General features: G+C 41.2%; 1 protein-coding gene across 1 annotated transcript in view; it reads left to right on the plus strand.

Annotated features, from left to right (window-relative positions):
* The first annotated feature begins 371 nt into the window (after nt 1-371).
* The window catches only part of sv2ca (synaptic vesicle glycoprotein 2Ca), a 72,089-nt gene continuing 55,728 nt past the window's right edge, over nt 372-16,732 (plus strand). Inside the window, exons 1-2 of the mRNA XM_077231017.1 lie at nt 372-520; nt 15,728-16,387. Coding sequence (XP_077087132.1) covers nt 15,802-16,387 — 586 coding nt within the window. The 5' untranslated portion in view covers nt 372-520; nt 15,728-15,801. The remainder of the gene's footprint in view (nt 521-15,727; nt 16,388-16,732) is intronic.

A 16,732-nucleotide genomic window follows, 5' to 3' on the forward strand; every position in this document is an offset into this window, starting at 1 on the left:
TCTTTTGGAATAAATAAAACAGGAATATATAGAAACAGCTTTTAAAGACTTCAGGCTGTGTCCTTTATTTATTTTTTAAAAGCCCCATTAATTTTTTATGCTTAAAACTTAATAAGCAAAATATGCTGAGAGAGAGTGCATCGCGCTAGTTTCTCAAATATTGCCAAAAGATGTTTTCAATAGGACATACGTCATTAATCCAGCACGGACTCTTGTAGGGGTTTTCTTTACGTCACACCGCGATGATTCGTTATTATCTCTCTCTCTCTCTCTCTCTCTCTCTCTCTCTCTCTCTCTCTCTCTCTCTCTCTCTCTCTCTCTCTCTCTCTCTCTCTCTCTCTCTCTCTCTCTCTGAAGTAGCTACTGCAGACGGAGACAGAGCTGCAGCGCTATACACCGTCAGCTCTTGCTTCAGTTGCCGGATGTCTTTAGGATCCATAAATGTTTATTCATTAGCAGCAGCGGCAGTCTCGTAATGGAGAACCAACATCGACATCTCATCTGCTCAGCTCCTTAAAGGGTGAGTCAAATCTTTTATGACTTCATTCCCCTTAAAACAATCCATTTTGCTCTATTACGTTATACATAAGAAATAAAATAATCCAAATCTTATACGGTCGTCTTATTAGCGCAGGATTGTCAGTTGATAAGAATGCATCCGAAATTCCGCATGATGGACATGTCCGTTTTTCCCCCAAGAAACAAAAGTTTATTATTTATTCGGACTTGCAGGAACCCAAACTAAAAGTGATTTAATTGAAGCAGTGTAATTGAAATATTAATTTCTAATAAACTATGTTCAGTAATTTATTGAACTATTAGAGGGGGCTGTCCGGTGATGAGCGCTGCTCTGTAGTCAGTTTTGACATGAGCGAAAGCGACTGATCGGTGGCTGGAATAGAGTGCAGTGCGCGCCGCGGGCGATACGAGCACTGCACAGACACAGAGACAGATACCGAGGAGAGACAAAAATGTATGACACCCGAGAAGTAACATAATTTTAATCCTTTCTTAATGTAATGAAAACATTAAACAAATATTTTTAGGTCCGTTTTATGGAAAATCTAAATTGATTTATTAGTTAATTTATTTATTTAGTTCATTTGTTGCAAGTGGTATTGTTTTGACAGAACCCAGACTGTATATATATATATATATATAAGAGTAATTTTTAATATTTTATTTTTTTCATTGGCACATTTTAGGGTTGAAAGTTAAAGGATTAAACGAGACAACTCAAACTGAAGATTCTCTAAAATTATGAATGACCACTGGCTGAAATTTTCACGTTTAAAAAGAAAATGAACATTGTGGCCAGTGTTTTCTATAAAAGTGGAGACCAATGCAGCTTTTAATTTCAGTCACTTTACTCTCATTCAACTACAACATTTTTGAGGTTGTATGCTTGAGAACCGTGCAGAATTCATCAGCGATGAACCAGTCTTTTATCTTTGCCTTCATAAAGTTCAGCTGCATTAGCCTCATTAGGCTGCATTATATGCTCTGACCAATTCAACGATAAAACATTTATTTGGTATTGCTTTGTGTAAACATGCTCATTTTTTAAAAACATTGGCATCTCACAAAACAATGATTTTTTTTTTCTCTGCTGCATTTAGTGTGCATGACTGATAACACATGTCCAATGTTAAGATTAGAATCTGCTGCTGTAGTGTTCAAGGTTTTGCTGGCCCATTGCTCTGCCCATTGAGAAAAGGCTTTATTGAATTACCTGCAGTGTGATGCAGCCGGCCGTGCCGTGATTGAGAGTGACAAGCCTCATAATCCGAGCCCACTTTTTTTCTTAATGTGCATGGCAATGCATGTCAATATGTCATATTATGATACCATGACGTAGGCCTATCACTGATTCTGGAGATGTGGGGAATGTAATCTCAAGATTAGCGCTTATGTACAGAGGAATTTTATTGAAATAATCTGTTAAACATGTTCAAAGGGATTCACTATACATTATAGTGCAGATGATGCCTGCTTCTTTCAAATGTGTTTTCCTTATAATTTAACTGTGTCAACATTGTCAGATAATATGCTGTCATGCCATTTATTATTATTTGCAAATTAGCATTCAGGTAGAATTACAAATAAATTAAAGCTGCAGTAGGGAGTTTTGAGAAAATGTTGACTAAAGCCCCGTTCACACCGCCAGCGACTTTGTCGCTGTATGCCGCTAGGCTCTGTACTGTGATGTCGCTTGTGGGCGTTCGTAGTGCTGTCGCTCTAATGTTATTGGTAGACTGCACGTCTGGCCATTTCTATACAAAATACCATCACAAGTGATATATACCACCAGTGTTGTGCAAGTTACTTCCAAACTGTAATACATTATATATTACTTGTTACTGGTATTTAAAAGTAATTCATTACCTTACAATATTACTGTCTCAGAATTGTAATGCGTTACATTACTCCTGTATTACTTTTGAGTTACTTTCACCAAAATAACTATACAGAAGTAGAACTTAACATTCTAAAATGATTAGGGCTGTAATATGCGATATGAAACCGAAATCGAGACACTCAGATCCACGAACCTGCAGAATGGCGACACACCCCTTCCAACTCCCAGCGTTATCCATACCGTCCAGATCCAATGCTACCACATCTTTAAATTACTATTAGCCTAGTATTATTTGAAGATAACTTAACATTATAAAATATGTAGACCTACACCACAAAGCTAGTTGAGGATAAATTATTTAAAATTTGGGAATTCCAGCGTTATGGACATGACATTTGCAGACTTGCAGTCAAAACTTATATATAAATTCTCAGAAAATGCATTAATACCCAAATATTGAAACGTCTGTTTATCCATAGGCTCCTCCCAGAAAGGAGTCCAGACATTAGAAAAATATCAGTCTACACATGCGTTTTATATTTAATATTAGGGAAATCGACAGTCATGTGTGACAAAAAAAAAATCTTTAACTTTTAGGAGGCAACGATTTTTTTTTTTGTAATTCTGTAAATTACACTGCACAAATCTAATGAAGAAGGGTTGGCTCTCCACAGAACATAAAATATTCATTTTAATTTATTTTTCGTGTTCGCATTTATGAGGAAAAAATGTTAGAGACGTGACAGTTCTCCGTTACGGACGCGACCGCTCTGAAGCGGCACTAAAAGACTGCTTTAAAACTTTCACAGACACCTTACACAGAAGACACGAAGCCTTTCTTTAAAGTGAATTTCGTTTTGTATTAATTGTACGGACCTGAAAAATATATCTATATTGAAATGTCTACTTGTAAACAGAACAATTCAAAACGAAAGAAAACAGACTGCTCTCTGCTTATGAAATGAAATGTGCATTTCTCTCTGGTGCATTCACTACTGCGAAGATCGCGAGTCAGCATCGTCAACTTCATCTTGACTTTATTAATAAACAATCAACATGTCTCCTTGCTATAGTTGACATATGCATAATCATTGCTTTTGCCGGTTCTTTGTGACAGCTTTTAGGTGCTTTATCGGCAGCGCCGCCGCCCTTACATGAACGCGTCACCACCCCACCAAAAACATGATTGTGTGATGAAAACATGAAAAATACCATATAAACATAGCCTAACTGTTTAGAAAGAAAACACAGAACGAATAGCCTAATGCGCATACGTCCATCTCGCGAATGTAGTCTTCTTCATGCCATCTTCACCATTAGCCGCTTTTCCTCTGGCGAGCGTGAGCACAGAGGCCGAAATCATACCTCACGGCACTCCTGTAAAAAATAAATCGCTATACAAATATATCAGACGCTGCCATTTAGTCTTTAATTACAGACTTGGACACCACACGCGGCTATTGACTGACCACGAACAGGTAATTTAGCCTACTTGCATCTTTCATTCGTTAATGTCTGGCGGTCTTGCTGTTTTTTTTTTTTTTTTTACAATTAAAACTAAAAGTCTGTTGTAACGCAAGCCTTACCGAACATGTACCGAGTAAAATATTACTGAAAATTGATTAGTAATGCCTTACACTACTGCGTTACAGCAAAACGTAATATGTTACTGTAATGCATTACTTTTGTAACGCGTTACTCCCAACACTGTATACCACTATACAATTTTAATTTGACTAGGAATTAGGCTAAAAAGAAAATATGCTGTTGGGAGAGTGTTTTTATATTACCATAGCAGTGTTCAGTGGATTAAATAATTTACTAGATTAACGATCGATCAATAAAAACAAATTAAACTCACTCATACTGTCATAAATTACTAAAACGTCATTCGTATTTGACAAATAATCAATTTTCTTGTCCCTAATAGTCAAAACAATGCAGGGGAAACTGTAAAATGAACTGCAGCAGTACTAAACTTGCATCATAAAATTAGACAACTCGAACTATAAATGTATGAATTAAACTCACTGAGACTGTCGACAGTTTCTTTTCCATGCATCATTTTATTATATCCATATATGTGGTTACAGTTAAATCATATTAAACAGTGTAATCATCCTCGAACTCTTCTGCCTGCACTCGAGACGGTGACGTGAGCTCCACTGAAAAGGCTTCTTTCCTATTGGTTGTCGCTCGCGAAAATCGCTTCTCATTTGCATAAAGTTGAAATTTCTCAACTTTTGTCACTTGTCGCTTGACACGCCCACATTCTGTCGCCAACGGTCAATGTCGCTCGTGTCTCCGGATATCGCCAGCGCTCCATTGAAATGAATGGGATCATGTCGCTTTGTCGCTGCGTGTCGCTGGCGGAGTGAACGGGGCTTTAGCCTGAAAATTTGAAGAAGCACAACTTACAGGTCCAACCCCCTTGCTCTCTGCTGCGCTACAGCCCTCCCTCCACAGCTCCTCCCCCACAGCGGAGCCTGCCGTGAACGCGCAGGCTAGTAAGCAGGACCACCGATGACGGCGGATTATAAACAGTTATGAAACATTCACTAATAGGGACGAAACATCAACAATATGCTTTACATTGACTATGGCCTGCTCATACTTTGACTACAAACTTGGTCCTCAAATCATTATGTATTTTGCAATACATGTAACTTTATAACGTTGCACTCTTTCTATAAGTTATAAATAGCTAGTAAGATAACGTTAAAGGATTAGTTCACTTTAAAAAAAACATTTGCTGATAATTTACTCACCCCCATGTCATCCAAGATGTCCATGTCTTTCTTTCTTCAGTCGAAAAGAAATTAAGGTTTTTGATGAAAACATTCCAGGCTTTTTCTCCATATAAGGGACTTCAATAGGACACAAACGTTTCAAGGACCAAATGACAGTTTCAGCGCAGCTTCAAAGGGCTTAAAACGATCCCAGACGATGAATAAGGGTCTTATCTAGCGAAACGATCGGTCATTTCAAAAATAAATAAAAAACTTTAAGTTTCATAAGCACAAATGCTCGCCTTGCTCTGTTCTGTGATGCACGTTCGTGACTCTCCTGTTCGAACTCATTCATCAAAATGAACAAATCTTTTTTTTGAGTCATTTCATTCATTGAATGAACGAAATGACTCCGAAAAAGACTCGTTCAAAATGAACAAATCTTTTTTCGAGTAATTTCGTTCGTTGAATGAACGAAATGACTCAAAAAAGATTTGTTCATTTGGATGAACGAGTTCGAACAGGAGAGTCACGAACGACGTGCAAGAGAGGGGGTGATCAGCGCGTACACGAGCGTGATTGACACTGCTAAGACATTCCTCCTGGCTCTGATTGGTTGTTTCTGACCGGGAGCGGTGTATTTCTGCAAATGGCAATAGGACCACAGGGAGGAGCCAGAGTAGCTTGATTTTTTCAGATTATCTGTCTCATATTCTACTTTCAGGACATAATGAGTTTTAACAAATATTTGTTTACAAAAGTTACCTACTGGAGCTTTAAGACTACTGGATGATTTCAAACTGATTTTCAGATGACCCTGATTAGCAGTCATACAGACAATCTTGTGCTGTAGCCTATTATGTTGACAAAATCTTTATTGCGTTTGATGATATATTCAGCAGTCATTGTATTTTTCTAGTGTTGCAAAAAAAAAAAAATTCCCAGACCTTTCCCAATCAAATTTGTGACAATGGAAAGTATAAGAGTAAAACTCAATTTAAAATCCTTATGAAACTATATAAAGCATTTTTCAATTCACAAAAAAATAATAATAGCGAATACATTCATATTTCTGTTTTTCTTAACTTTATTATATGTTTTGATCTACATGAAGCATGTCTGAGAACAGGTGATTTTAGAGGTAGTGAATGATAATGTGATGCCATACTTTTTATAAAGTGACAATTCAAGGAAATATTGTATTTGTGTTAAGGACTTTCTAGTACTCGTCTCTGTTTAATTTCAATATGGAAATGTTGCGTTTTTCAAAACTAATGGTAAACATGTACAATATTTTGTCCCATGTCTTAATAATCATATAAACGTCTACAATCATCAAAGACTGTGATTTTTAATTGAGAATTATGACATAATAAACATAGACAGAGGCAGAGCATTGAAATACCCTGCATGTTATACAGTAAATGCCTTCCTTTGTACTTTTTTGATAGTGTCAATGTGTCTTTTCTTATAGCCTAAAAGTTTAGTGCTAGACATATTACTTTTAAAAGAACATCATCAAATATCTTTTCTCAAGACAGCTAATTCACCCTCCCCCAACAGTGTTCTTCTTTTCCTCCTCCTCCATAAGATCATCTGAAGCAATCTCTTAACACAAGATGGCCTAGCGACCTTCTTATAGACAAGGTTATGACCACTCCAAACCATTAGAAGATTAAACCTAGCTTATTCACACTGCCTGACTTTACTCCTGTCTGCATTTCAGTTAATGTCTGTCAGTCAAAGTCAACCCTGACAGAAAAAAAAAAAAACTGATTTTACTTTTAAACTTTAAATTATATTTTATATAATTTGTTATTGAAATGGGGAATTTGGGGGATTTCTTGTGTTGTTTTCTTCCTATCACTTCTGAGAGTATTATATAGCAAAACATCTGTAAGGAAATTAAACCAGTAGCCTATATCACACCACAAAAATGAAATAAATATTACTAAATACACTGCATGAAATATTGAAATTGATTTTGTTCTTAGGCTGAAATGCCATGTTTAACTTTTTGCACTTTTTCAACCTCACCATATCTTGCCATATCGCCGGGCAATTTTACAGCTCACCCCTTAAAATCATTGTTATTCATGCCAGCTTGCCAAATATGCAATTATGTTCTTGCATATAGAACTTGACCTGCTGACTCCCAATGCATCAAAGAACGCATAGAGAACAGAAACACCATACATCATTTCGACAGAGGCTATCAAGAGTGCAGGGCCTATTTTCAGTCCACTTGCGACTGATTGTACCTAAACTATGCACTTAGGCTTAAAGCTTTTTCCAGTCAGATCAGTAAAACGTTGAGAATGGTGCTTTTCAATATTATTTCAGACTTGTATTGAGATCTTCATTTCTCAGGAAAAATGATTTAGATATAGTTGTATTTGAACTGGAATAGTGTTTTCCATAGCTATAAGATGTATAGCTGATGATATTCATGACTTGTTGCCGTCCATCATTTGTAAGCAGCAGTATACTGTCAGATTCCCACAGCATTACGCAGGTAGATTGGGGGAAGTGCTGTCTCTTCACCGAGGGGCCAATAATGCAGTTCAACGGGCCTGCCAGACCTCTCAGACAGACACATGGTCCACATCCATTCAGTCGGCCAATAATGGATTACTCCGCAGCCTGAGCACTCAGCTTCCCAACGGCATGTAAACACAATGAATGTGAAACAAGCTCTCTTTTGATCCATTAGCTGTTGTTAAGTCTCACAGATTCATTCTCAGGGATGTGCATGGCTCTGAGTATGTGTGGTGCGGATTTTGATTACTATAAGTCATAAAATGCGATTATTAAATTATGTTGCAGCCTATGAAATGTTTTGTCCCAAATTCTGAGACCACAATGAATATCTGGAATTTGAAATCTGCAAATAAACCAAAATGTGTCTGATTCTCACTGTTTTAGTTCACTTATCAAATGTAAACAGATATAAAAGTTCAGATTTGCTTCCAGTGAAGCTCAAGATGCTCTTTGATTTTGGAACAGTCTAGAGTTGGAGAACATGATCATCAGATTTTGCTTGAGTGCTGCTGTCAAAAAAGCTACAGGGGGCACACCTGATACCATATTAGCCTATATGCTACTAACTGTTTTGTGACTTTTTACTTTTTATTTGGTAATTTTAAAGAAAAATGTACAGACTTTCAGCTGTTTGTGATGAACAAATCAAACAAAAGCAATTGAAGTTGGCAAATGTTTAAAGTGGTTTCCCCAAAATCAACTGAAAATGCAACTTTTAATGACTTAAACAGTTTCAAAATTATTCAACCCCTTCATGACAAGCATCTTAAGTACTTAGTAGAACAGCCTTTTGCTGTTATGACCTCCTGCAAACGAGATGTATAACAGACACCAGCTTCTTGCAGTGTTTCTGAAGAATCTTAGGCCTTTCCTCATGAGCAATGGCCTCCAGTTCAGTAATATTATTGGGTTTGCGTGCTGCAACCGCCTTCTTCAAATCCCACCAGATATTTTCTATGGGGTCCTCTCCTGACAGTGAAATGGACATATTTGTTTGACTTGCTAACATTTACAGATGGAGAATATACCAGTGAAATGTAAGTTAAGCACTGAGGAAAGCACCACATCTCAAACGCATTAAACAGCGCCAGTACTTCTGTCAGTCAGGAACAGTATCTGACAGAACATCTGAAAGGGCAAGCTGCTTTAAATTTGTTAACTATATCTTACCAGTTATTTTGAAGCGCTTAATACTAGCTTATGTCATGTTTAGGACAATTGTACTATGTTCTTTCACTGCAGGAGCTCACACTGCTTCCTCCGCTATATTTTTCAGATGTGCTCGTATCAAACTACTGTATCTATATAAACGGTATTGCCTCATTCCATATCGTTTAACAAAAATCTATATATTGTACAAACTCGATATACTGCCCAGCCCTACTAGGAATGTCCTCTTTCTCGTATCAGCCTCGTAGTTCTTTGACATTTTAACACGTTATAAATAACCTGAAGTAACATTGACACTCTTCGCGCCACTGTATATGACGTTTGCTGTTTGTTTTGCTGATGGCCAGTCACTGGCCCGCGCGGGCCATTGACTGGCCAATCAACTAGCCTGACATACTCTTTTACTGGCCCCGGGCCATCGGGCCATTGCTTATGTCGAGCCCTGATTCTTCTTCCTCTAGACATACCCCTGATCCATAGGGCCAAAAGGTTCCAGGTCCTTTTCAAGGGAACTCGAGCTGCGTCGAGACGCTGTCGGAACGCCCCTGTGTGATTGCGTCGTGAAGCATGTGTATAATCGATCCAATGGAAAGAAGAGACGTCATAGGCAGGTGACGTCATCGACCAGGAAACTATAAAGCACACCTAAAAACAGGCCGTGCTAGCTTCTGTGCCTTCAGCAAGCGCTCTCTGTATACTGTTCATTTCTATTTATTGTTGTCTGTCATTGCAAGCACAATATTTCACAGAATATACAGTATATATAAAATGGCGAGCAAACAAGATTTTAAGCGATGTGTTGTTCCCTGCCCTCGTTTCATCACGGGTCGGGACACACATCAGCTTTGTGTTGCTTGTTTGGGAGTGGAGCATGCCCAGTCAGTTCTTGAGGGGGCTGACTGTAAGCATTGCGAGAAGCTGTCCGAGAGGACGCTCCACTCCCGCCGGGCATTCTTTGAGGAGGACGGTTCGGTGCACGCTCCCCAGGGTGCGGCTATGCACATCATGGGGTTTGCAAATGGATCTGACAGCGGGGTTTGAGACGGGCCCAGCCCTATCTCAACCTTCACCTGCCAGAGTGCCTTTTCTCAGGGCGCTGTTGCCAAATTAAATATTGAATGGCCAGCCGAGAAACAAGAGGAATGTAAGAAAAGTTTAATAGATGAAAGATATTTACCATCTAGATCACAGCTTCCTCGTCGGGGTTTGATGTTTTTCCCCGATCTACACACTGAGGTGTTGAAGTCGTGGAAGAAACCGGTTTCTTATCATGTTTTTAATCCTCAAACATATAATTATAGTAATGTTATGGGTATTAAAGATTATGGTTATGTGACGATTCGAGAATCGCGTTGCGCAACAGTTCTGTCTCTCCGGGACACCAAGGAGACGGCCAAATCAATAGGCCGGTCTATGGCAGCCCTGGTAGCCATGGAGCGTCATTTATGGCTACATTTTTCTGATATGAAGGATAGAGACAGATCTATTCTTTTGGACGCGACGCTTTCGCCTACGAGTGTATTCGGCGACACTGTAAACACTGTCGTCAATAGATTTCAGGAGGCGAAGAAGCAATCAGCTGCGTTCCAGAAGTTTCTTCCTCGCCGATCTAATGTCCCCGAGACTGCTGGGCGGGAGCAGTCTTGCCTGTCTACAAGCTCCTCGCAGCACAGAGTGCAGCAGAAACAAAGCATCGTCACTTGGGCTCCTCCACAATCGGGGGGGCCTGGGTGGCAGTCGAAGCCGGTTTGAGCCAGGCAAGATCTGAGGACTGTCATCGTCTCTAAGAAGGCTTAGACAAAGAAGAAGTCCTGACGCCGAGGCTATCAGACTTCTGAGGACGGTCCCCTCCGGGGAGAGACGGGTTCGAAAATCTGTGTCGAAAACCTTCTGGGGGCAACTCTCTGAGGAGGGTCGCAGCGCTGTCAGTTCGGTTGTTCCCTGCCGGTTCGCCGCTTCAGGGCACCGAGATGCCTGCACATCTCAACGATCCTCCGAGGAGGGTCATAGAACAGTCAACTCGGTTGTTCCCTGCCGTTCACCATTTCAGGGCACCAAAGTGACTGTTCGACCATATCCAGAGGCCACTCTCGAGAGACTGGTTCCCTTAGTAGAATTTCTGGCAGCGTGGACACTACTGCCAAATATATCTCATTGGGTCCTGCATAAAATAGAAAAGGGTTACAGAATTCAGTTGGGTTATCGTCCGCCCAATTTTCTAGGGGTCCTCCCCACGGTGGTGGACCCTGAGCAGGCTCTGGTTATGGAGCAGGAATTACAGACTCTTCTACGGCTATAGAAAGGGTTCCTCTTGCCAGCAGGGAGTCAGGGTTTTACAACCATTACTTCATTGTTCCAAAAAAGGATTGGGGGTTCCGTCCTATTCTAGATCTGCGCCAACTAAACAGCTGGGTTCAGAAACTCAAGTTCAAGATGCTTACACTCAAACAGATTGTGTCACAGATTCAGTCCGAGGACTGGTTTGTCACGATAGACTTAAAGGATGTTTATTTCCATATATCCATCCATCTTCATCACAGGAAGTTCCTGAGGTTCGCTTTCGAGGGCGAAGCGTACCAAAATCGGGTTCTCCCTATGTTTATCACCGCACACTTTTACGAAAAGCGTGGATGCAGCTCTGGCTCTCCTGAGACTCCAGGGCATCCGCATGTTGAATTACATCGACGATTGGCTACTCAGTCCGAGCAGATGGCAGTTTGGCATCGAGATGTCGTTCTGTCTCACATAAAAATGCTGGGGTTGTCTCCGAGGGGACATCTGTTTCGCATGATCAAGGTCACGAGGCGATGCCTACGTGCCTTAGTCATGTGAAAGAAACCTTGGTTCCTCGCCAAGGCCCAGTGCTGGAGGCTTCTTGTCGACGGGTAACGCTATCAACGGATGCTTCAGTCACAGGTTTGGGGGTGATCATGAGTGGTCGCTCTGTGAAAGGTCTAAGGTCTGAGGTGGTGAAGCTCCTTTGGGAGAGATTCGGTCAAGCTCAAGCCGACCTTTTCGCATCGTCAGATACAACTCATTGTCCCATGTGGTTCTCTCTCACGCACCCAGCTCCTCTGGGGCTGGATGCAATGGTTCAGGTATGGCCGAGGTTAGACCTGTATTCTTTTCCTCCAATATATATGCTTCCGGGAGTTCTGGAGAAGGTTCGCCGGGAGGGGGCCCATCTGTTCTTAGTAGCAGGAGTCACGATTTATCACCCTCGGCCAGAGTTGTGGAAATTGTGGGCTTGGCCCCTGAGGGGGCCCAGCTCATAGAATCAGGTCTCTCGACCGAGGTCATGAAGACCATTTTTTAATCCAGAGCTCCCTCCACGAGAAAATTGTATGCACTGAAATGGAAACTGTTCTCTGCTTGGTGCGGAGAACACCAACTGAATCCTGTTAACTGCCCTGTTGGTACAGCACTTAATTATCTGCAAGAACTTTTCTCTGGGGGGTTATCTCCTTCCACCTTGAAGGTGTATGTGATGGCTATCTGCTTACCCCACTCCTCTGGGTGGTGCATCATTGGGGAGAGATCCTCTCATTACTCGTTTTCTTCGTGGCACCCTGAGGCTGAGGTCTGCACTGCACAGTTGAGCACCGGCGTTGGATTTGGCCGTTGTATTGGAAGGCCTTGCTTTGGCTCGCAGCTCGAGTTCACTTGAAAGGGAACATCTCAGGTTACGTATGTAACCCTGGTTCCCTGAAGAGGGAACAAGATGCTGCGTCACCCTGCCATACTCCCTGCATGCCTGTGATCGACTTGCTTCGGCTTTTCAGAAGCTAGTGCAGTCTGTTGTCAGGTGTGCTTTATAGTTTCCTGGTCGATGACGTCACCCGCCTATGACGTTTCGTCTTTCCATTGGACTGATTATGCACGTGCTTCTAAGGCTGAGCAATTTTATCGATTCTGCGATATAAATCAATATTTTTTCCCCCAAGAAAGTATCGATTTTTAAGCCGCGAGTATCGATATATAAGTCCCATTCAAATCCCCCGAGTTTACCCCCGTTCGCTTTAAAGCTCGGACGTTATCGGTTCTGCTGTCGGTAGGCTACTGGGGAAATTAAGAAAATACACATACTATTTATTATTGCTATAAAGACGTAATCTTGAACATGTTTATCTCGCCATCCAGTTCTATATATAATAATATTAAACCATTTGTCTGTGACTGTGATGCAATTTTGCTATTCGCAGTCCAGCAGAGAGAGATCCATCTCTCACGTGGAGCCACAGCGCGCACAACATCACAGCCCTTAATGAGTGACAGAAATAAACATTCAAACGTGGTTACACTTTAGATCTGGGATATTATTCTAATTTTATGTTAGATTTCGCCTTTAAGAGATTATAAAAAGAATATATTTGAGATGAAGCCATTACAGACTAGAGTAGATGCAGAGCAACTTCCTCCCTTTCACTGCGATGCGCTGTCATTTCTTTCTAAAACCCAAACGTACCGTCAGAATCAGCATGATCGGTGATTGTTGTAAAATGCAGTATCTACTGTTGCTAGATAGCGTCTCGTTCCCTTTTCAGGGATCCAGGGTTAAATACCTAACCTGAGACGTTTTGTTTCATTGCTCCACTGAACAGAGCAAATTTTGATTGAAACGATTTTGAGCAAATTGGAGCCTACTTTTCTTGTGCTTTTGGGTCAGCACTTGGAGTTCTGGCACACGTTTAGTCCATTGATAGGTTTATGTTTCTTCCCTGTCCAGGTAGTGTAAACACAGTTCCGTTAACTTTGAACCTGCAAACTATGCTTCCAACAGTGTCTCTAGGAACATTTAAAGGAGAACTCCTGTCAATTTTAACATTGAGCTACTTTTGTTTGTAAATTTGGAGTGCTGTCAGTACATAGAACAACAACAAAAATCGGTGTTACCTACACCGTGTTATCCTCTTTTTAAAATTTGCACCCTGTTGACTTAAATGGGGCAAGTTTTAAACATGCTTTTAGCCTCTTAACATCCTTGATGTGTCATTACAAGTGCATAGCCATGTGAGTGATTTTATTCAGAGTGAACACGGTGAATCTGACTGCAGTAGATGTGAAAGATATGAATAAAAGTGATGTTAATTCAGCCAGCTCACATACATGTATTTACTTCCTGTTTTCGGTCGAAGTCCACAGTAGTCTATTGTCGAGTGCGCGCGCGCGCGCGATCATTGGTAACTAAGCAACAGTGGAGACTCAGACTGTCAGCTGTCAGCCGATGACGGTGCTGTGTGGTGTTCTGAGAATATCAGCTCAAATGGATAGTTCATCAGAATCAGATGTTGAACACACGGGGGAGGTTTTTGAGTAACCTCCCCCCCTTGAGTAACCCCCCCCCCCCCCCCCCGATATTTTTTCCGCAAAGTGAGAGCAAATGTTCAGTCAAAGTCAAAGCCAAATATAGTCTTCACTGTATAAATTATACATTGATTCTTATTAAAGCTACTATTAAAGTTCTCAGTCAAGAGCAGTGAGTGGTTTCCTCTGTGTTTTGTTGTTTTATTAACATTAAATAGATAGTTCTCCCAAAAATTTTAATTGTCATCATTTACTCTCTCAAGTAGTTTTAAACCTGAATAAGTTTCTTTCTTCTGTTGAAGTTATTTGGAAGAATGTGGGTAACTAAACAGTAGATGTACCCCAGTGATTTCCATAGTATATTTTTCCCTATGGAAGTCAATGGGGGCCAGCAACTGTCTGGTTACCCACATTCTTCAAAATATCTTCTTTTGTGTTCAGCACAAGAAATAAATTAATACAGGTTTGGAACAACATTACAGTGAATAAATAATGACAGAATTTTTATTTTGGGGTCAACTATCCCTTTAAGGACAAGCGGCTGCATGGTTATTATTGGGGCTACGGTCTCTTTAAGACCTGTACGCGACGCGTCTAATATACACGCGCATTTGACAAGCAGATTTCTCTCAGTTTTCTCGGTTTGCTTTCAGTTTCGACATAACCAACTTTCCTTATGTAAACCTTGTGTGTATTTGAGAGTATTAGCGAAATAAGACTCGAAAGATAACTTAGTCCAGTAACCAGGCGCTGTTAGACAGGCTTTGCATGTGCGCGTCGGGTGTTCGCGCTCAGTAAAGCGCATGTTAGAACAGCGCATCAGCAGTGAATGACATGTTTAACCGGCAAGGCTTTAAAGCACATGCAAATAATTAACTTTTGTGAACTCACTGAACTGATGTGTCCCGTTCCTCTGCGTTAACATTTGATGTGAGTATTGTCGCTTTGTAAGTTACACTAATGCTGTTGAGACGGAGGCGCCAGAACTGCAACTGATAGAATGCACGATGTACTGTACATATTTCTACAAAAGCAGTCAGCAGCTTGCTTGGAGCAAGGATCACAGCGCAAATTTGAACTATATCGATATATCGCCCAGCCCTACTGGTGGCCTAACGCCGATGTTCTTGTCAACTGACAACGATACCACTGTAGCGCGAGAGCCATGGAATTGAGCAGGTGAACAAGCTGAACGCAAATAGCGTTACGTCCTCGTTGATACTTGGAAAGGAAGGAAAAATCTGTACGCACGTCAGCCTGTTATGTCCTCATATCCTCTCCTTTTCACTCCGACAGCCGACAACAAATAACGTTGCGCTTGTTCATTTGCATTGAAGTGCAATGCTCACCAAGGCTGGATATAAAAATACAGTATTGTGAACTATTATTGCAATTTAAAATAACTGTTGTCTATTTTAATATATTTTAAAAGGTAATTTAATCTTGTGATGGCCAAGCTGAATTCTCAGCAGCATCAAGATATAAAATGCCATCAGACCCTGATAGTTTTTGCTAAGTTCTCATACATTCTGGTGGCTTTTCCAAACTTTGATTATTTATGAACTATATGAAGCCCAAAACTTTAGGACTCTGGTATAACTTTGAACCTGTGTTTTCCCCCTAGACTCATGAGAGCCATAAGGGCGAAATATCTTCTTCTGTGCTGACTGCAGACCTCTTCCCCTCCATCATCTAATCATGGATGATACAGCTCAAAAGGACACATCTTCCCTCATGAAGGGGGCCAGAGACATTGCTAAGGTGGCCAAAAGACAAGCCGCTAAGAAAGTTAACAAAGTGGTGGACCATGCCTCAAACGAGTACTCCCACAGTCGCGCCTACCAACGGTTCCAGGATGAAGATGATGACTACTGCAGCCAGCCGGATGGAAACTACACAGGCCACAACGCCAATGATGAAGAGGGATCCAGCGACGCCACTGAGGGTCATGATGATGAGGATGAGATATATGAAGGGGAGTACCAGGGGATCCCCTCGGATGCAAAGCCCAGGGATGGGCAGCTGGCTTTGGGACAGCCACTGGCGGATGGGCTGAAGGACCGGCGAGAGCTTGAGAATGAGAGGCAGGCAGATGAGGAGGAATTGGCCCAGCAGTACGAGCTCATCATACAGGAGTGTGGACATGGCAGGTTTCAGTGGCAGCTGTTCTTCACATTGGGGCTGGCGCTCATGTCCGATGGTGTGGAGGTCTTCGTGGTGGGCTTCGTTCTCCCTAGCGCAGAGACGGATATGTGTGCGCCTGACTCCAGCTCTGGATGGCTCGGTAAGAATAACAGGAATAACAACAAATACACATTGACAGTATATTATGCATTTGGCAGATGCTTTTATTAAAATCAACGCACATTGCATGCAAGGTCTATATTTTATTAGTTCATACATTACCTGGGAATCAAACCCATGAGCTTGGTTTTGGCAGCACCGTGTTCAACTGTTTGGTGTAGTTGGCCTTTACATTGTGTCTTAACTGCATGCGACGTGACGCTGCGACCCACGATAAAATGTATCTTTTCCATGTTAATCAGAGTTTTTGTCCTAACCAGCTGACACGCGACGATTCTATTTTAGAAATGGTTTCTATTTTTCTGCAACGTCACGGCTAGAACAA

Source organism: Siphateles boraxobius, unplaced genomic scaffold (genome assembly GCF_051911475.1).
Source record: "Siphateles boraxobius isolate OS27281-9 unplaced genomic scaffold, OSU_SipBor_1 16, whole genome shotgun sequence".
Taxonomy (NCBI): Eukaryota; Metazoa; Chordata; class Actinopteri; order Cypriniformes; family Leuciscidae; genus Siphateles; species Siphateles boraxobius.